General features: G+C 38.5%; 1 protein-coding gene across 1 annotated transcript; it reads left to right on the top strand.

Annotated features, from left to right (window-relative positions):
- Window positions 1-8,827: 8,827 nt before the first annotated feature.
- LOC121517362 (macrophage mannose receptor 1-like) lies at window positions 8,828-14,813 on the top strand. Its single transcript, XM_041799061.1, has 5 exons — window positions 8,828-8,916; window positions 9,425-9,716; window positions 10,022-10,357; window positions 10,954-11,054; window positions 14,664-14,813. Exons 1-5 carry the CDS (start codon window positions 8,899-8,901, stop codon window positions 14,811-14,813), a joined length of 897 nt encoding a protein of 298 aa, XP_041654995.1. The 5' UTR covers window positions 8,828-8,898.
- The last annotated feature ends 7,911 nt before the right edge of the window (window positions 14,814-22,724 follow it).

Here is a 22,724-nt window from a genome sequence, read left to right as displayed (position 1 = left end):
AGCTGGGCTTACTTGCTCCTCTTTCGTGGAGGTCGCCCGGGCACAGCCATTGTCCAAGAATACTGAGTATAGAAAATATTGTCTTTCAGTGGTGGAAGCATCATAATTTGTAGTTGTGATACGCTGCTGCATTGACAGTAAAAAAAGACAAGTGGTTAAAGTAGCACCAAATATCCAACTTTTGTGTTTCAATTGAGTCCGTTTAAAAAACACACACGCAGCACCTGCATTTCCCTCATCAAACTCATAAAATACACAATCCAACAACTCCAAAACGCTCTCGTGGACAAGTTGTGACCTGCACATTCACCACGCTATGAAATAATAACGTATAATTATGTCACATTACGACGCATAAGCGAATACTCAGAACTATTTCTTGAGTAAACCACTGGGCGGAGTGACACAGTGCAGCAGCCATGCCTGGAGTGCAGTTCTGGCTTTGCATTTAGCTTTAAAACATCTCCGTTTCGTAATGTTCCATGATTTTTTTATAGTGTGGTAAATGTGCAGGTCACAACTTGTCCACGAGAGCTTTTTGGAGTTGTTGGATTGTGTATTTGATGAGTTTGATGGGGGAAAGCCGGAATACCGTCTACTTACATTGAGTTGGCACAGCAGGTCTGAACTCGGCAGCGGCCGATCTAAAAACAGCTTGCACTGACAACTAAAGGTAACGAACCTATTACTAGGAATATAGGGATTATGGCAATGGACAAATTTGCCAAAATGTTGAAGTATCCCTTTAAGTAGTTTTACTGAAGATATTGATGTAACCCATAGCTAAATGCAGGATGTTTTTTTCCCCAGATAATCCACTGGTCCTGTTTGAGGGGATGATCTTCCTGCCACAGCACAGAGAAGATCCCCTGACAGGCTGCAAAGAGTATCAAGAAGGAGGAAAACTACTCTTTCCGACAATGGGCCATCGCTGACACCCTCCTGTTCCTCCACCACAAATGCTTCTGGGAACCAAATCAACACCTAGGGATTGGGACAAAATCCGCTGCCACCAATGGACAGTACTGTCAAATAGTTGACAAAAAAATCATCCACAGTCCCAGGAACAAATGATACCTTAAGAACATATTCCTAAACTCTCATACAGAGTAAATACTCCGTCAGTACTGTGGGCATTCATAGAATGTCTGGGGGCGCTAGAAGCATAATCCTTAAATCGGGGCGTTGAGGTGTTTTCCGTGGGGGCATATGTCAATGCCAATTTCAGCCTACAGATAACTCATTTTTCATCATTAATCATTAGACTTGCTTCACTATGAGTATTATCTTCTTGGCTTTTTGACATGACTAGAATGCCCCTTTGAAGGGGGACATAAGGTGAAGTGATGGCACATCACATATTTAGCCTCTATAAGCTACTTCCCTGTGGGGGTGGGGGAAATTGTGTGAAGCACTTAGTGCTGTTATAGCCTGATATCAGTCCAAAATACAGATGTTTTTGTTGTGTCTGAATGAAGCAGAAGGACGGATGGAGAATTGGTCTTTTATGTGCACAATGTGGTTTTGAGATGTATGCTTCGCATGATAGGGGAAGGAATGATGGGGGTGGGGGGGGTGGGGGGTGGGGGGGTGGTAGGGTACCTGTATAAATGTAATCAATGTGTAAACATAATCATTCTGTACATACTATGTTTTATTATTATTATTATTTATTAAAGGCTTTCAATTGAATTCAGTTTCAATTCAATGTTTTATTATTAAAAGCTGAGTATGTCATATGGTTTTTCATTCTTTTTTCACTTTTTTCTTGTTAAAGTCAACTGATAAAAAAGGAATAGTGAATGGTGATACCTTAAGACAGAAATATTTCCAAGACATCTTAAGACATCTCAAGACATCATCTTAAGACGCATGTCTATAGACACGTCTTATAGACATGTCTTGACTTACCAAGACGTCTCAAGACATCTCAACAAATGTGTCTTAAGATGCATCTTAAGACGTCTTGAGACACTTGGATGGCTGGGTATGAACAACATGATTACAGACATGTTCTTGGAAATTATTTACCTATTATGCTTTTTTTTGGGCTCTGACTAACTACCGTGAAGTCAAGTGATGCTGAGTTTCAGTGTGTGGAATATTAGAGCTGTTTGTAAAGCCTGAAGATTCACATGAGAATAAACACATGAAACAAACATGGACGCTCTTCTTCTCCTCATTATAGCGGGGTTAGGTGAGTCTTTATTTGATTATTTTATTCAGATATTTTACAAAGGTGATCTTTTGCTATTAAACATTTAGTAAATCTACACAAAGGAGAATTTAGTGAACACAAGTTGTAAATGATTCAATTAATGCAAATGAATATCACCTTTATTTCTATTTAACAGTGTGATTATTTTTCAAGTTTTTCAGGAGACAAAAAAATGAATCAAATAGAGAAAAAGATATTTTTAACCATTACACATAAAAAGGTTATGACAATAGTTTACTATTGACGTACAGGGTTAGGGTTAGACTCGAGATAAGCAGAGGATATTTGTTTTTAATATTTTTAGAATTGTTGTCTCAGTTCCTTAAATTAACTTAAAAACCTGACAAATTTGTTCCTAAGGACAAAAATGTCCCATTGAAAACAGTTGAAAATGCCATTTTTGATCCCACATTTATCTTAACATAAATGAATGCATTATTTTATGTTAAGATTTCATTTTAGACGACTAGCTTTCAAATGTTAATTTTTATATTTGTCCACCAGATGGCGCTACTTTTTCCCATTCAAAGCAGGGTGTAAAAAATCACACTTAACTATTTTCAGCAAGGGTGCCTTGCTACTGAAATAATGTGTGTGTGTGTCACTAATGATGCTGGATATCAGTGTGTGTGTGTATTTAATTTGATTTTTGTGTGATTTTTTCTATTAAAAGAGTGGAGTTGTGTAAACATACTGGCCATCAAAGGGTTAAAATCCCCCAAATATAACCAATATTTGATATGTATATTTCAGGCTGGAGTAGTTAAGAGACTGACTTGTTTAAAGTGGAAAAAAAATAATATATAAAATTATTACATCAGTTTTTGGGAAGCAGACATTTTTGTCCTTAGGGACAGATGTGTTAGGATATTAAAGGAACGTTTAAGGGTGAGTGTTGATGAACAAACGACTCAAGTGAACAAAAGACAAGACCAAGTATAGTTAACGTGTGTCTTGCTGATGTAATAAGTTTGCTTTAGCTTCATCATGGTCATACAGGCTAACATACTGCACTAAAGGGGAGAGACTACAGGTGAATACAGGTACGTGTATCCAAAATCCCTCATCAAAATCGCCTCATTAATATACAAATTAGGCGCTCTTTAATTAAAATGTGCTCATTTGCATACATTTGCCAGGGCATTGCAGGTGAACAGGATGAAAAATAAACTCAAACAGATCACCATCAAACTTCCCCAGTTAATAACAAGACAGTATTTTACCCTGAAATGTTTAAATATGTAGAGGAGCTTGTTTGGGGAATTCAGGGGAAATCTACAGATACAAGCAGACAGAGGACAGTAAAATAAACACCATCTATGTACATTTTTATAAGTTTTCTTTCTTTTAGAGTGAAAGAAGACATGGATGCAAAATAGACCAAAATCTCTAAATTGACCAGAACATGAAAACACAATGTTTTAACCTGTAGAGTCCTGTCTGAAACAGCTACTGCATCATTCTGACTGTAGGCTCCTCAGCTGACAACTAGTAGCTACAGTCAGTTATTCTAAATATTTACTAGACTAGATTCATAGAAAACATGACCATGGTGTCATAGCTTATTGTGTTCTTGCTTACTCTTGTGATAAACCCAGTGAAACTAAAGCAGATGTTGTCTTTGTGTGATCATTTGTAAAAATATGTTGAGTATCCAACTAAATGTGAGGTTGTTAAAAAACATTAGTGATGGGTTAATGTATGTCACTTTTTTAAACATTTTTTATGAAGTGCCCGTTTTCTCACTTGACCCCCCCCCCCCCCCCCCCAAATGTCTGTGCACGTCCCTGATCTTCTCTCTCTTTAAATCATTGTGAAGTGAACATTTATGTGATTTGTCTGTTGAAATAAACATTTTCAGACCTAATTTAGAAAACAAATGGAGGCTGATACAGCAGGACAGGGAAGGTTTTCTTCCAGCCTCGTCTTAATCCATCATTTGGATGTCTGTTGCTGGAACAACAGGATGTGAGTATCTCCTGTACCCTTGCTCTGTCCTTATTTTGTTCATGCAAACAAAAACATTCAAATGAGTAAGACACTGTGGAGATGACTCACAGCTGTAAATGTCTTTGTACAGGGCTGTGATGATTCATTCAGACCAAAGGAAAACACGTTTGAATCCCCAATCAGAAGAGGAACTATCACCACTGTTGATGGAAGTGATCTGATTGGATTAACAGGTTAGATTTATGTGCTGTTGTTGTTCCTACTTTTTCCTTCTTCCAATATTCTTCCAAGGCCTACAGACGATTGATGATTATTATCAGATGATGATTAGTGTTGATGGATGGTGGATGAGAGAAAGGGTTGAGGGATGAAAGGTTGATGGTTAAGGTATGAGTTGAGATAAACTGTGTCTTACTTGTGTAATTATGATGATAAATATAATAATCACAGTATGGAAACATGCCTTTATCACTTGAGTTGACCATTTTCGGTTCTTTATAACCAAAAAAACCTTTTAAATCTCTGCCGTGCTTAATAATGTGGAAAAGTGCATTTTGGGGTTTGTATTTTTAAAAATATAGTGGTTATCATTATGATATTTGTTCAGAAACATTTGAATTATACTCTAATGGCTGATGACATGAAAAATACTCTGGTATTTGCATTAATATTATGGAAAATAAGAGAAAAATGTCATTTGCTTAATAATATGGAAAGCAATGTGCAAATATATATATATATATACACACAAACACACACACACACACACATTATATTGCCAAAAGTATTCACTTACCCATCCAAAAAATTGAAATCAGGTGTTCCAATCACTTCCATGGCCACAGGTGTATAAAATCAAGCACCTAGTCATGCAGACTGTTTTATATATATATATATATATATATATATATATATATATATATATATCTCAGTCAGACACCGCAGGTGATTTATTCTCCACTGATCCATGATTGATTAATAACTCTCATTATCTGTATTAAATAGTCCTTAGAGATTTGTTCATGCATCAGGTTGATCCTGTTGAGTCTTTATATAAAATAAGTGTGGTTAAAGTGAGCCGGATGACCTGATCCCTGGTAAAAGGGAGTGGTCTACCATCTGAGTCATTTTCTATCAGGATTAAACCTTCCCGGCCCTGTGACGCTGAAGAGCCTGATAGGCAGTTTTCACCTAAATAAATTTGCATGTGTGGCAGTGACAAGGTTCCTATTTAACCCCAGTGTTATTCCAGCAGCTGCAGATCTTCATTCTGAGCTGAGGGAGGAGGAGAGAAACGGCGAGGATGGAGAAGGTTCTCCTGAGCATCATCTCTGCAGCAGGCAAGTCATCCTAACTCAGGGTGTTTAAAAGTGGGGCTCCTGGCCCCTGGGGGGTCGCCAGGGCGCCACTAGGGTGGTTGTTTAAAGTTGGAGGGAAGAGGGGGAAAATCAAACAGAAATAAAAGTTTACAATGTTATTTGTGACAATAATAGTTCAATATATACGTCAGTTTTAGATGTTATTCATGGCTACATTTTTAAATGTAAATGTTATTTTTCCATGGCAGGCTTCAGTTTCAAAGAAAATATTGAATGTAATAATGCAGCGGTGTCAGTCACAGCAGGGGCCGGATTCTGAACTTAGGTCTGACCTGAGAGCCTAGCAGGGTCAACATTAAACCATGAACTGTCAACCTCATTTTCACTAGGAATGAATTATGGGTAAAAAACAAACTCAGCATTGATGATAAATGAGTTTGAGATTTAAAAAGTCAAAACGATACGTTTAAAGGCTCAAAATCTGGGATCAAAAGTTAAAATTATTAGTTTAAAGGGTCAAAACACACAAAATTAAAAGTCAAAATAACATTTTAAAAGGCAAATTTATTTAAAAAAAATTCAAAATCGTGAATTTTAACGGTCCAAATATAAGTTAAAATTCAAAATCATGTTGTAAAAATGTAAGATTATGAGTTTACATTTGAATTGTGAGTCTAAAAGATCAAAATATGAGATTAAAAGTCAGAGTAAGGAGTTGACAAGGTCAAAATGTGAGAAAGAATTCTGAATTATGAGTTTAAAAGGTGAAAATATGAGATAAAGAGTTGAGATAACATTTTAAAAGGCAAATATATTAAATAAAATTCAAAATCATGAATTTTAAAGGTCAGATGATGAGTTTAAATTTTAAATTGTGAGTCTAAAAGATTAAAATATGAGAGTAGAGTTACAAGTTGACAAGGTCTAAATGTGAAATAAAAGTCTAAATCATGAGTTTAAAAGGTCAAACTGAGTCAAAAATATGAATTGAAAAATCTGAAATAAATACACAAATTAATTTCTCTTCCCACATTCCTGAAGTATTTTGACCTTTAATTGTTCAGATTTTATAACTGAAGGCCTTATTTGCACACTGTGTCGGTTTATTTCGCCAAGTTCATTTGTTCTTATCATGTTTGCACACTGGTGCTGAAATTTTCGTCTGTCATATTTTTTTTTTTTTTTTTTTTGGAACAGGTTCGATTTTATGCGAAATTCCTCATCACTCCAAGTCTTTTCAACGGGTGTTGATGATTCAAAACAGTTCTCTCTTGCTCGCTTACCCCTGCCCAACCCCTCCCTCTCTCTCCCTGTCTCGCACCGAAAGCTCACTGCAAACATCCTCGTTTGCTGGTGTATTATGTGGATATTAGATATGGAAATATAACAGATAAAGGCAGACGTTTGTAGCCTACTCACAGGTCATAACAGAGACAGAATTAAAAAGTTACTCTTCTCTCCTTCATCTCTCCAACTTGTCTCAGCACTGTGATGCATGAGCAGGTTCTGTATGAAGCTCTCTGCCAGGATGGATCCAGCAGGATTTTAAAAGAGTGACAGAGCCACAGGTTAGCAGGGCGAAACAACTTCCCGCATTCTATGAATTTTCGCAGTGAAGGCAAATAAAAACGCATCGGACCCAGTGTGCAAGGTCCGATGCGTAACGTTTTTTCAGATTATGGATCTGAAAAAAAAAAAAAAACGCATCCAAAAATAACGGACCCAGTGTGTTAACACCTTTAGTCATATTTTAAATCATCAAGTTTGAGTTTACATTTTATATGAGGAAATCTGCAGACCTCATACCAGTGAACCAGTTAGAATAAAAATATGATCTGATCTTGCAGGCTGGGTATAACTGTACCAAGGGCCGGATTTGGCCCCCAGGCCTTGAGTTTGACACCCCTGTAATAAATAAAGAATAAAGAAAAGTTCTACCATATTTCCTAAAAAAGTTGGGACGTCATTCTCTATTACCAGTGAACCTACTGACCTCTAGAATGCATAAGGTACTGTAGGTGTTTGAGGATTGATCACGTCAATCTTTTCTTGCCCCTGTCCCAACTTTTTAGGAATAGGAATCAAGTCCAGAATGTGTGTATATTTCCATAATGTCAAGATTATGGGTTTGAACATTAATTATCTTGTCTTTGAGTTGTATTCAGTTGAAAGATTTAACACTTGTGTTCACATTTCACACAGCGTCCCAACTTTTTTGGAATTTGGGGGTTATATGACGTTTGATTGCAGGAGTTTTTCTCACAGAGACGATGGCAGCCATACTTGAATTTCTCAGTAATGTTTGTGTCTGAATCTGATGATGGTGCTTCTCTCCTCTGCAGGACTGTGTGCCGTTCTCTGTCATGCTGAGCGTCGGTATCATTTTGTTTATGAGGAGAAGAACATGGCCGAGGCTCGGAGCTACTGCAGAGAGAAATACACAGACCTGGCCACCATAGACCACATGAACGACGTGAAGATCCTGAATGACATGGCAGATTTGAGCAGAATGGTCTACTCAGAGTTCCCCTACGTGAGTCGTCTGTTCTCTGGTTTATAATTTCAACACCTTTTTTACCTCCGCCAAGGAGGTTATGTGATCGGCAGGGTTTCTTAGTTTGTTTGTTAGCAACATAACTCAAAAACTTATGGACGGATTTTGATGAAATTTTCAGGAAATGTCAGAAATGCTATAAGGAAGATTAGATTTTGGGAGTGGTCTGGATAACCGTCTGGATCCAGGAATTTTTTTAAAGGATTCTTTACTATTGGGAGATAGGGGTAATGGCGGAGGTCTGCGCTCTCTGAGTGTCATGATTTCTGTTCTTGATCCTCTGTGTTTTTCCTGTGTTTTCTCAGTATAGTTCAGTTAGTTCTTTATCCCTCATGTTTTCCTTGATTGTTCTGTGAATTCCGTGTTTTATTGTATTAGGTTTTCCCCTGTGTTTTGTTTACTTATTCCCTGTATTTCTTGTCTAGTTTTACTCCTTGTGTTTCTTGTTTAGTATTCCCTGTTTCATGTTTAATTTTACTCTTCCTGTGTTTCACGTTTAGTTGTATTCCCTGTTTGTATTTTGCTTCCTTGCTTCCTCCTAGTGTCTCATGTTTGATTCTCCTCCTGGTCCAGTGTTATGTATTGTGAAGTGCTCCATGTTTCCTGTTTTACTCTGTAGTTGCCTTCCCTTGTGTGTGATTCTAGTTTTGCTTCCTGCCTCAGTTTCCCTCCACTGTGATTACCTTCACCAGTTCCACCTGTGTCTGATTGTCCACTCCTGTCCTCTGTTGTTAATCACTCTCTGTGCATTTAAGCTCTGTGTCTCCCTGTGTCTGTGTCGGTTCATTTGATGTCTTCCTCATGCCAGTTACTCCTCGTGATCGTTCCTCATTCTTCTTTTGGATTTAGTTTGTTTCATGGACTTTGATTTTGTAGTAAGTTCTTTTGTTTGTTAATTAAATCAGTTATTCGTTTTATCTGCATTTGGGTCCTCCCTCTTGAGTTTTACCCTGCAAACCTGACACTGAGTGCTTTTCTAGTTTATTGGTGTTTTTAGCTTTCATCCACTAAAACTAGTCTAGAACTATAAAGATTAAAAATGACTGAAATGTGACTAAAGCCTGAGAATATTTTCATCTAAAAGCAATCACTAAATTTAAATTAGTTTCCAAAATTAACACTGAGGAGTATGGCAGTTTGAAAAGTGTAGCCTGGCATTCAGACTGATCAGTCTAAGCTTTATTTAAGATCAGATAAACTTTTATTGATCCTCCATTGGGGCAAATTTATTTAAAACAGCTCAACAGAAGAGGAAACATTCAAGACACGCCCCATTCTAATGAAGGATTTCTCTGGTTTGAAAACTGTTGGGAATATTAGAGGTTAGTTAGAATTTAACTAGAGTGATGTACAACTACTCAGAACATTTTCATGGTTTGGTAGATGACTCCAGTAAAGATTCTGAGGACTTTTTCCACCACTGAAGCTGAAGAAACCATCAAATTTTGCTTTCAGCGAGCCTGGATCGGTCTGTACGACAACGTGAACAGTTGGAGGTGGTCACTGACAAACACAAGTTTCTACAAACCTGGAGAGAGCGAGTTTAGAAACTGGAGACCTGGACAACCTAATAACGCTTTTAGCATAGAGCACTGTGTGGTCATGTATAACGACGGACTGTGGAATGATGATTGGTGCGATTTCCACCGTCAGCCAGTCTGCAGTGATGTTACAGGTAAAAACATGAAACATTTGAGCTTTAACCAGTGAAGTTTCTTTACCTCTCAGCTTCTCGTTGGTTCAGGGATCATCATTTAAAGTCGTTTATTCCAGACTGTGTTGCTGTGTTTCTGTTGTGTGCTAAGCTAAAACTTTTTATGGAAATGTCTTTAATTATTTGATGTAAAACACCAAATTCAAGATTTAGGGGTGTGGTCACCATTACTTACCAGGGGATCCACTGGGGCACTGAAGGAGAGTCCACCACTGAGGACAGATGTCCTTGTTATGTTGATCTCTCTCTCTTTGGTCTATCTTCAGGGTCCAATGTGACATTTGTCCTCGCCCCCACCACCATGTCATGGTCTGATGCTGTGATCTACTGCAGAGAACACCACACTGACCTGGCCAGTGTGAGGAACATGGAGGAGAACCAGAAGATAAAAGAGCAGATATCAGTATGGCGTGTCTGGATTGGCCTCTCCAGGGAGTCCTGGAAGTGGTTGGATGGAAGTAGATCCACATTTAGGTACTGGAATGATGGTGAACCCAACAACCAGTATAAGAATGAGATTTGCGTTGCAGCTGACTTTGGAAACTCTGGCAAATGGGAGGACTGCCAATGCCACTACAAGAGAGCATTCATCTGCTACAACGGTAAGATCAAATTCAGTTCAGGTAGATGTAGCTAGCTGTTAGCTAGCTGCTACATCCATTGTTGTCTGTTGGACTGTAGTTTGTTTTACAGGACATGTTGTATAAACACTCCTGTTGTCGCCACAAATCAAGAAGTTGCTCCTCTATTTCTGACGTCCATCTAACTTCCTGCTTCATGTTTACTATCGTTGCCATGGCTGTGTTTGTTCTGCTTCCTCCTTCAGTCAGCTTGCTTCCTGATTGGCTGTCATTCCATTTCTTGCAACAATCCACAGAGAGCATTCCTGACTGTCCTCGGTGTTCCCGCCACACAGCAGGATTTCTGATCATTAATACTGAACATGTAAAATGTTTGAAATCAGAGCGACTCTGATCATCTTCAGAGCAGATCAGGGAGGGTAAAACCACTCCACACACACCTCCCATCACAGGAAAATCTAGAACCATCAGATGAGTGGTCCTTTGCTGATGCTGGTCAGAAAGAGGGAATCAGAACCAAAACTGGCACCATTATCTTGTTTCACTAGGACGTTTGTAGGAATCCAGATGAATATCCATCACCAATGTTGATTTGTTCATGAACTTTCTTTTTAAAGCCCTAACAGCCTCCAAACAAGTGATCAAGGTGAGGCTGGTGAAGCAGAGCTCCTCTCTGGACCTGAATGACCCTGCCGTGCTGGAGGACATCCTGAAGGAGGTAAACCTTTATTATTTTAATCATTCTTTACCCATTTTTCCATATTTGTCATGAGGTGAAACTGCATGCTTTTTCCTGATTTCCTGTTGTTTATTTGGCACGGGAACTGGCACTGAAAGGGTTTAATTCTTAAAACTGGATTAATATTTGATATTTATTATCAGGTCTGATTTTGAATGGGGAAAAAAACACTGCAACCAAAAAAAAAAAGAACAAAAAAAGAAAAAATAATTAATTAAGAAATTAAGAATTAAGAAATCCAAGTTGTATGCAGTATATGATTTTTTCCCCCTTTATTTATTTATTTTTATTTTTTTCACATTAGAACAATTGGAGGTTTTGCACTGAAACTGGCATTAAAGAGGTTCAGTTCCTAAAAATAAATCATGTATAACATTTAAAAAAAAAAAGGGCATAAAATTTGAAGTTGTTTTGCATCAGAAAAATCAGGGTTTTTTTTCACTTAAACTGGAATCAAAATGGTTAAATTCCTAAGAATGGACTCATTTCTGATGTTTCCAATCAAGTTTGATCGGAATAAAAAAAAATCTTGCAAAAAAAAGGTGAATATTTTTAAATGTATACATTTTATAGCTTTTTATTTATGCCCTCCATTTCTGGTCACCAATATCATGAGTGTAACAATTTATTAAATCTTAAAATCTAAGAAAATATGAATGTATAAAAATAAAAGTTGTTGCTAATAAATGACATATTCAAGGTTGTGATATTTTATATATCATCAGTTTTTTCTTTTTAATGATGACGCCATTAACGGCATCACCCACCTTTCACTAAAACACCTTGAAGACTTAAAGGCCTATGCACGTCTTTTATTTATCGATTTTAGTTCTGCTTTAACACGCTCCAGCCTCATTTACTGATTCAAAAACTAAACTGTCAGTAAACCCATTAACTGTTAGGTGGTTTTACTCTTTTTTAACTAATAGAACTCAAAATGTCTGAATTAATAACACCATCTCTGACTCAAAAAGCATCAGCACAGGTGTACCTCAGGGCTGTGTGAGCTCATCTGTCCTTTTTACCATCAATATCAATGATTGCACCAGCAGCTTCCATGGAAACCATGTTTGTAAGTTCTCAGATGATACTGCCATCCTCAGCCTCCTGTACAAAGACTCAGATCCCTCACTGTACTTTAATGAGGTGCAGTCTTTTGTCTGCTGGCGTGAGGTCAACTATCTATGGAAGAGTATTAGGGCCACTGAAAAGAAAAATTTTTTTTTCAATTGTGAGAAAAAAGTCAGAATTCTGAGATTAAAGTCAGAATTCTGAGATTAAAGTCAGAATTCTGAGATTAAAGTCAGAATTCTGAGAAAAAAAGTCAGAATTCTGACTTTATTCTTCAAATGAAAAAAACTCTCAAATGTTTTTTTTTTTTTTCAGAATTCTGACTTTAATCTCAGAATTCTGACTTTAATCCCAGAATTCTGACTTTTTTCTCAGAATTCTGACTTTAATCTTAAAATTCTGACTTTTTTGTCAGAATTCTGACTTTTATCTCAGAATTCTGACTTTAATCTTAGAATTCCGGCTTTTTTCTCACAATTGAAAAAAAAAAATTTGTCTCAAATTTTTTTTTTCAGTGGCCCTAATACTCTTCTGTAACTATCTCACCATAAATTAAAAAAAAAAAAAACAGAGGAGATGGTACTCGACCCTCGTTCAGTTGGGGATCATACCCCACTGCTGATCCATGATGAAAAAAATCAACCAGGTCAGCTCTTACAGGTATCTAGGCATTTACTTAGATAACCAGTTTAGCTGGGAAATACACATCACTAGTTTGTGTTCTCGTTTACAGCAAAGGCTGGATTTTTTACGCTGAGTCAGGGTGTTTGGTGTTGATCAGAAGATCATGTTTTTGTTTTATCAGGCTGTTTTAGAGAGCATTATTCGGTATGGGATGTCAGCCTGGTACTGTAATCTCTCTGTCCAGTTAAAATCTAAACTTGCTCGTCTGGTGCAGACCGCCATGAAGGTTGTAGGGAGGACTGAATACTCTTCCCTGTAGTCCCTGTATGAACAGTCTGTTCTCAGGCAAGCGCAGCGAGCTTTAACCTTGACTACACGATTGATTTGTTTGTCGAATTTTAAACCTGGATCGAATATGACACCAAGGTTTTTTGCATTTGGTTTGACAGAGAGGGATAGTGGACCAAGATGAGATGAGACACTGTCAGTGACAAACAAATCAATCATGTAGTCAAGGTTAGTTTCATACAACTCCGTATCATCTCCAAACTCAGACAAATTCTCTGCTCCTCCGACTTAGAAAAATAATCCACGCCCTCATCTCATCCCGTATTGATTACTGTAATTCACTTTATTTTGGCATCACACTCTACTGTCTATCCCGGCTCCAGCTCATCCAAAACGCTGCTGCAAGAATCCTTACAAGGTCAAAAAAGACAGATCACATCACACCCATTCTTTCCACCCTGCACTGGCTACCTGTCACCTACAGAATAAATTTCAAAATCCTTCTGTTTGTTTTCAAAGCACTAAATGGTCCCCCCCCCCCCCACATCACTGACCTCCTGTCCCCATACCACACCGTCAGAGAACTAAGATCTTCCAACAAATGACTCCTGTCCGTCCAGCGAACCAAGACAAAAAGCTACGGTGACAGGGCCTTCTCTATCTGTGCCCCAAAACTTTGGATCTCTCTCCTCCCCCCACATCCGTTTCTCTACAAATACTGAGATCTTCAAAAGCCATCTTAAAACTTATTTCTACTCATTGGCTTTTAGTTGTCCCTAACTTGTTGGGACTTGTTTTATATTCTGATCGTAATTGTTATTTGTCATAATAATTACTACTATGAGCAGTTGTTACTTTTAATTGTGTTTTAAATTTGACTCATTTTCTTCTGTTTCTTTTATTTCTTTTAATGCTGTTTTCTGTAAAGCACTTTGGATCAACCTTGTTGTGTGTAAAGTATTATATAAATAAAGATGATTTGATTTGATTTAAAGGGGGAAATTGGACCAGAACAGGACCATTTTTGGTCCTGAACATCCCGAGTGTGAGAATTTTTTATACCATCTGAGAGTTGATTATCCTCTGCTGTAATTATTTTTTTACTTTTTCATAATTGTTTTTTTTTTTTTATCTTTCAATATTTTCTATATATCTCCTTTAAGATTTTTTCTGATTATCTGTAGAGTACTAATGTATTCCATTTATCTCCTGCACATTTCTTTATTGATCTCCAAATGATCATTTACTGTATGGATTGTGTTTCTTGTTCTATTTTATTTTCTTTATCTTTGCTACTATGTGCAGTAAACAAGATTAAAAATAAATATTATGTTCTAAACCAGGAATATCAAAACGTTTCTTTCATATAGAAATATCAGGCTGATGGGGCCATGTTGGTCTCCCTCACTTTTAGTGTGTTAAAGTTGGTAAAACCAAATGAAACATGCACCATGTTATGTCAGTGACCATCATGCGTGGTCATTTGGCTTCACTTTATTACAGCAGGCACAGACATGTCATCCTTCTTTATACCAGTCCATGCTCCTGATAAGGACCACGTTAGCGGTAGCTGGATGTAACTGACCACATGTTTGTGTCTCTCAGCTCAGACAGAATCTGAGGGATCAAGGGGTGACACAGGACGTCAGACTGAGCTGGAGGAAGCAGGCGGACGGAAAGGTGTTTCACAAAGAGAAGAAGAAGGAGAAGAAGAAGAGGAACAAAATAAGAATGACCAGAAAAACTGAGTTATAGTCTCCTAGAAGAGTTTTATGCTTACCACAGAACAGTTTTCAATTCTGCCTCAGTCCATTTTAAATGAGCTTTGGCATTGATTCTGGATTCTGTGAGACTCTGCCTCTCTAAAATGCTCCTTTTATACCCAGTCATGTTCCTGATCTGTCACCAGTTAACCTAATTAGTAAGTAAAATGCTCCTCCAGCTGTTTTTCATTGGCATCATTTACTTTTCCAGCCTTGTGTTTCCCTGTCCCAACTTTTTTTGAGATATATTACATTCTGTCAGATTCTGTTTTTATTTGCATTTTACACAGGACCCCAGCCTTTTGGAATTGGGGTTGTTGTTAAAGAGCTTCTTTCTTTGTATTTGAGTCAAATAGCATCAGGCTAATAAAGTCCCAATAATAAAGCAGCTGCTCTGCATTAAAGTCTATGAGTGAGTAAAAACACAGAGGGAGGCTGGCTGTTCTCTGTCTGATTCTGACCTCTAACTCTGTCTTGTATTGACCATCACTGTCTTTAGAGTTAGTTTTCTATCTGGATTTCACATTAAAGGGATATTTAAGGATTTTTGAAGTTGGGTCATATGAGGTGTTTGGCTATAGTAGTGGCATTAGCCTCCAGTGATTTCCGAATAATTTGATCCTGTTATTACGAGCTCAGAGAGAGCCGGCACATAGTGGCTGTAAATGGGAACGTTTTGTCCGCGTAAATCACTGAGATTCACGAATAAATGGGCCAAGAATTTTGTATCCTTCTGCCTCTGCACACTGTTCACACATCCGCCAGTCAGGGGGGTGGGGGGGGGGTCTATGTTTGTTTTACCTGTTCTTTTTTGTCGTTGTGTTTGCGTTTTTGTTTTTCTGTTCTAATGTACATGCACTATTGTTATTATCTTCCTATGCTTAAGTATTATTGTCTTTTGCAAGCACACACAAATGAAGCAAGACTGTTAATGACCCATTGACATACGGGATGGGGTAAGGGGGGAGGGAGGGAAGGTATACAGGCACAAAAAAGAAAAAAAATATATAGCCTGTGCCAAGTATGCTCTAATGTATGATCCACAAACCAGTAAAACATTTGGTCACAAAAAAAATAACAGGATTAAATTACACGGAAATCACCAGAGGCTAATGCCTCTACTATAGCCAAGCACCTCATAAGACCCAACTTCAAAAATCCTGAAATATCCCTTTAAACTTGAATATTCATATCAAGCATCTAATGTGGGGTTAGATCCTGCTGATATACATGTATGTTTTTATGCTGGCGCCCCTGAGTTCCTCCAGTTTCTCATTAGAATTTGTTTTCCTCACATTATACCTGTCTGAATAAAATTCCTGCCCTAGATTGACTTATTAGATGTGGATCACTAAGAACATATAACCTTGGACAAAATTCAAAATTAATATTAGTGACATTTAAAAGACGTACATGAACCTTAAGCCAGTATCTACAGATCATGGGGCAGGCCTAGGGCTGGGTACCAAACTTCGCTTCTTTTATAATACAGAGTATCAAAATATGCCTCGGTGCCAAGTTCCGGTACCCAGAGTTAATCACATGATCAAGATCTGATAATGCAGCCGGTGATTGGCTGTAGCGTTACACGTGGTTGCGGCATGCAGGAAAAATACGTACTGGTTACGCCCACAGACAGGGTTCATGTGTTGTAAACAGTAACTTTGCTGTAGTTGCGTGTCTTCGAACCCGTAAGAAAAAAATGCCACTGAGGTCAAAATCGTAGCTTTACTTTTGTAAAATCAATGCCAATAGTGCACAGTGCAATATATGCCAAAAAAAACATCGTTGCTAAGGCCGGCAACACAACGGATTTAATGAAGCACCTGACCATGAGCAGAACCAATTTAATGCTGCGTCCGATTGTACTCAGAACTCGGAAAGATCCAGGTTGGAAATTTCGACTTCTGAGGTAAATGTGTTTCATTGCGTAAGCTTGGAAAACATGGCCAGCCGCAGTAAGCTAATGTTCATTTGGATGTTTTTGAGGATCAAAAATTCCTGCTGGGGAAATATATGAGCTACTTGAGGGAGAGAGAGAAAGAGAAACGTCATATAACTTGAACACACCAGCGAGGAGAATCCTGCATGCGTCATTGAACTTAAACGGGCATCAAAGCGAACTGTGCAGAGGCCTGTACTGTAGTAACACAAATGCTAAATTAGACGACACATAAAAGTTGAGGAGAAAGTGACTCTGTTTACCTCTCACAGTGTGCGACACCATTTTGTTACGTCAGTCTGACCGACTCAGGCTGCTTGGATCCTACCTTAAATCCTGAGTCAGAGTCCCTAGCTCAAGGGCCGTTCTATTGCACTTTTCTGATTTGGAGGTCGGATTTATCCGAGTTCCGGGTACAATCGAACGCAGCATAAGAGCAGAAAGTTGCTCCGTGTTCAACAGCAAGACAAGCTGGCCGCAGCCATCCACCTCCTCTCAGCATTCACTGTACAGCTACAGTAGCAACACTGGTAAAATAAAAATATACAAAGACATCCTGTTTTCTCTCCTATGTCATTCTCAGAACAAAATTAACTTGTTGGCATCTACCCTGATTGTCTTTTTTGTAATTCTTCTTGTTTCCAGAAGAAGCCAAAGCTCTCTGCCCTTGAGGATCTATTTGTTGATGAGGACATGGCAGTTGAAATAAGACAAGAGAACACTCTCAGCACCACAGAGAAGGTTGAGGATGAGATACAGCGGTACAGAGGTCATCTACCCTACCCTCAGTGAATCAGGTGACCTGGTGGTGGAATGTGAGGGACACTCGGCCAATGCTATCAAACTTGGCAACCAGGTATCTCTGTGTGCAAGCATCATCCACACCCTCAGAGCGTACATGTTCTACTGCTGGGGACACCATCAGCCAGGAAAGGGCTTGTCTGTCTCCTGAGAAAGCAGATGTTATTTTGGTCCTCAGTATGTAGCAGAGATCAGTATGTACTAACCTGTCCATTGTTTGCAGATGTTCTTTTGCACTGGAAATTACTTCAAAAATGAAACTCAAGATTTGAACAGTAATGTGTAATGTAGTTTTCTCTTTTTAGAATTGGTATTATAAAATTGGTATCAAAAAAAGTATCGTTCAGGAACCGGTATCGAAGTGAAGGTATCGGTATTGGTACTGATGTCGAAAATTTTTGATTGATACCCAGCCCTAGGCTGTTCCATAATAAATGGAGGAAAGTCTCTTCTAGTGATGGGAATTCCAGCTCTTTTCAGTGATCAGGATCATTTGGCTCAGCTTAGCAAAAAGAGTTGGCTCTATCCGCTCCCAAACGGCTCTTTGTTTGGCTACCAGTTCGGCTTCTTCTGAGCAGCTAAATCTAGCAATGTCATGACAAATGATTGCTATTTGGACAGGTATTTTACCCCAACTATGCTCCTTTTGTTAAATTGATGAAAATATCACGTAATTATTTTTCAAAATGTCCAGTCTCCCCCCCCCCCAAAAAACTTGCAGGTCAGATAAAAATCTGCTCCCTGGCTGACACACCTGAAATGAAACATTAATGTTGAACCATCAAGCAGGAGTCTCTAATGCATGGTGTGCCCTAGAGTGTGGAAAAAAGTTCATTCCTACAAATCAAATGACACACAGACACACAATATCTAAAAATGAAAATAATAATGAGAATAATAGTTATAATGATATAAAACGGCTCTCAAACAGGATCCAGCTCTTATCGTTCACATAAAAGAGCTGTCTCTTTGAACCGGCTCGTTCATGAACGACCCATCACTAGTCCCTTCAGCACTGCAACATTTCCAGCAGTCAGCACTGTCCTTTAGTTTCTACCTAAACAGTCTAGAAGGGGTCCAATAATAACAAATAAGAATCTTGAATTGAACTAGTTTAATTTTTATGTCTCTGGATACTTTAGAAATATTTTAGCCATTTTTTCCCATTCTTTCTCTGTCAGGTCTATGTTCAAATCAAACCTCAGAGCATCTGACTCTGGAACCATCAGCTTAAAAATCATAGCATAATAAATAGACGCCTCATGTCCCAGACCCACCACCTTTATAATCTGAGAAAGAAGGTCTGACTTTGCAGGTGAACTTCCTTTCCCCATGATAGTGACCAGCAGGTGGCAGAGTTGTATTTATTTACAGAAATTGTTCCTAGGCAAGTCATTTTCATGAGCCAACCTCTCAAATGATTTTAGGTTTTCTCCCTCATATAAATCTACCAATGTTATAATTCCCATTTCTATCCACGGCCTCTAAAAAGAATGTTTCCCAATTTTTAACTTTGGGTTATTCCAAATACAAGATTCAGAATTTAGATAAATATCCAGATGACAGGCCTTTTTCTATACATTGTAGAGGTTGGTTATGATAGGATGAGACTTTAATTCAGAGGGTATTTTACTTCACAATGCTTTTATGGGTGCTAAAGGTTAAATAATCCTTGTTCAATCTGGAACCAGGGAGGCGCAGGGTCATGTCCACTGAGCTGTGTCTCAGACAAAAGGCATAATGATACAGTACTAGCTTAGGGAGACCCATACCACCCTTCCTGACTGGTACTTCAAGTTTTTCTAGCTTTATCCTAGGGCGTTTACCATTCCATAGGAACTTTTTACAGATATGATCAAACCTTGTAAAATACTTGTGAGGTACAGCAATGGGTAGAGACTGAAGCAAGTCATTTATCCTTGGGATACAGTTCATCTTAAGAACATTGATTTTTCCCCATAAAGACAAAAAAAGTGAAGACCACCTCTCCATATCTAAAGAAAGTTTCTTTTATTCCCTCATTAGTCCACTGAAATGATCCAGCTTGAAATGAAGTCTTCAGACAGTACGAGGTCAGGGCGACCCCTGACTACAATCAACTGAAATTAGACATATGGAACGATAGCTTTTACAATCGGTGGGATCTTTGCCTTTTTTTAATATTGGAGATATAATTGCCTGATTCAAGGTCAGAGGTAATCTACCATCATCAAATATTTCTAAAAGCATCTTTTCAAATAGTGGTAGAGGATCCTCAGCATAGCATTTAAAAAATTCAGCAGTCAAACCGTCTTGGTGATGTGCCTGTTAGAAGAACTTTAAAAGTTTCTAAAATCTCCTGTGAGCTAAAAGGTGCATCTAAGTCCTCTTTTTATTCAGTGCTCATCTTGGGAAAGTTTAACCTATCCAGAAATGACGTTATCTTTTCATCTGTAGCTGTATTTTCCGATGTATGTAACTTTATATAAAATTCTTTAAATGCATCATTTATCTCACAAGATTTACTGACTTATTTTCCATCTCCTGCTTTACTGCTGCTATACAGGGCTTTAACTCTTTTTGTTTAAAGGGGGGTATTATACTTTTCTGATTTTTAAAACATAAAGTCACAATGTTAGGTGTCCATACTCAACAAATGCAAATTTTCAAACCGCAAGATAGACGTATGCAGCTGTAATCTTGGAATTTGCGTGCAAACTGATGAAAACTGTTTGTTGAAAATCTCGCCGAGATTCTATCGAGACAAGATTTTGATGGACCAAACTGATGAGGTCATCACAATAGGATCTCTTGACTGGTTGTGGTTCGTCCGTGCTGCCGGCAAAGCGGCACAGACCGCCCCCACAAGGCCTTTTAGCCATTAGCCACTTAGCAACACAGTAATTAAACACTTACCAAACAGATATGTCCTGCTCTATCCTTTGCTGCTGCTGGTTTTCATCCCCTCTCTCTCCAAACTATCAGGGTCAGACTCTGGGTCTAACACGTACGGGCGTATATCAAAATTTGCCATATTTTACTCAGTCAGACCGGTTCATTCAAAGTTTTCAACTACTAGCATAATAACATTAGTCACACTGGAGGGGCGGGCACAAAGCATTAGCCATTTCTCAATTCAAAGTTCACAAGTTCGAACTTCTGGAAGTTCGGACTTGGCAAAGTTCGTTCCAGAGTTCGGACTTCAGGGGTATGGGAGTCCGCCGAACGATCCTACTATGATTGGAACAGCAGCGGACTCGCTAGCGTCCCCTTCTACATACCTACATGTCACATCCGGTTGTCCCGTTGCTAGTGTTTCCAGCAACACCGACATCGTCCATTTAGAATTTATCAAAGATGAATTTTATCCAACTCATCCAACGTTTCTGGGTTTCAAACACAATTCTATCACAAACAAGCAATTTATTCATATTTTTACGCGGCAACAACGGTTACTTACAATTGTGTGACTTCTCCTCCGCCATTGTTTGAGTTTCCTGCTGGACGGCGCGAATTGCATTGTAGGATTGTAACTGTGAAAAGTCCGCTCACGTCCAGCAGCAGACTCGGTAAAAGGGGCGGGGCGAGTCCACATCTGGGTACTTCGACCGAACTTGTTTCTATGCGGACTTTGAATTGGAACAGAACTTTGGCTTTGACTGATGACGTATCACAAGTCCGTAAGTCCAGAAGTACGCTGCAGTATGCATATTGAAAAACAGCCATTGAGTCCTGCCGCCGGCCAGCCTCTGGAAAATCGGCCAATTGGAGGAAAGCAGGTCCGTGGAGCGGGGGAGTTAAAGAGACAGCAGCGAAAATGAAGCATTTCAGACAGAGGTTAAAATAAGGGTTTTTCAGGACGCCAGTGTGAGAAACATGAGGAGTTTTTTTGAGCTGTAAACCATGTAAAGCTACTACGTGGATATCAGAGAGATGGTGTAAAGCCTTGAAAAAAGGAATAATACCCCCACTTTAATATATCTAGCTAAAAATGTTCCTGCTTTATCCCCTGATTCAAAAACAGCCTGTCTCGCTCTAAACAGAAGATATTCTGTTTTCTTTGATATTATAGTATTGTACTGATATTTAAGGTGAGTTAATGTCCTCTAAGCTTCTTCAGATATACACCACGTTCCAAATTATTATGCAAATGATATTTTTCTCTGATTTTCCTAAGTAGTCGATGCAAATGACAATCAGTATAATGTTAAAGTCATCCACTGTTAGAGAATAATTCATATTTATTAAACAAACCTCCCAATGTTATTTTTTTTTTCAAAAATTAAAAACTCAAAATGCACAAAAATCCACATTATTATGCACAATAGTTTCAAAACATTTTATAGGTTGTAAGGGACTGAAAATGGTCATTAGTTGAATTTGCAGCATTAGGAGGTAATATTTACTGAAATCAAAGCTATTTCAATCAAAAACATCTTAACAGACCAAGTTCCATGTTAACATAGGAGCCCTTCTTTGATATCACCTTCACACTTCTTCTCTCAGCATCACAGTAGCTTGTTTTTCAACTATAGACTAGTGATGTGCGGCTCGATACTGAAGTATCGATCCCTCCGATACCAGAGTCTTACGTTTTAGAATCGATTCTCATACAAAAATATCGATATTTTAATAAATGTGGACAAATGTGTAGTTTGCCATCAACAGGAATACAGTGGAGAGTAAAAACACTATCACAAACTTGTTGTAATGATTCCCAGTTAGTAGGAACTACTTCTTCTTCCGCCTGTCAGTCACATGCGTAATACGGCTCTATAAGAGTGTCACTGGTCACAACGTGCTGCTGCTCGCTAAAACGCAGTCATGTGGGGACATATTTCAGCTCCATAAACTGCAACGACGCGGCACGTGATGTATGTGAGAAGACAGTTAAGTATTAAGATAGTTAAACATCAGAGAATCAACCATAAACAGAATATGATGAGGCGATCCAGGGAGCAGGAGAGGAGAGAGACAGGTGCTGCTAGGGCGAGACAGACGTCACTCTTGGAGTCCCGGTGCTGCAGGCAGAAACTATCCAGGTACAGAAAGAGCAGAAAGAATAAGGAGCTGTTGGAGATGTGTAGTGATATACGTCTGTCTACTAGACTAAGGTTTTATTTTAATGATCAAACAACGGGAGTTCCCTGCATTCTTAAAGCTACGGAATCCTATTCTATA

Source organism: Cheilinus undulatus, linkage group 11, assembly GCF_018320785.1.
Source record: "Cheilinus undulatus linkage group 11, ASM1832078v1, whole genome shotgun sequence".
In the NCBI taxonomy this organism is placed as follows: Eukaryota; Metazoa; Chordata; class Actinopteri; order Labriformes; family Labridae; genus Cheilinus; species Cheilinus undulatus.
This window is presented reverse-complemented; position numbering and strand designations above follow the sequence as displayed.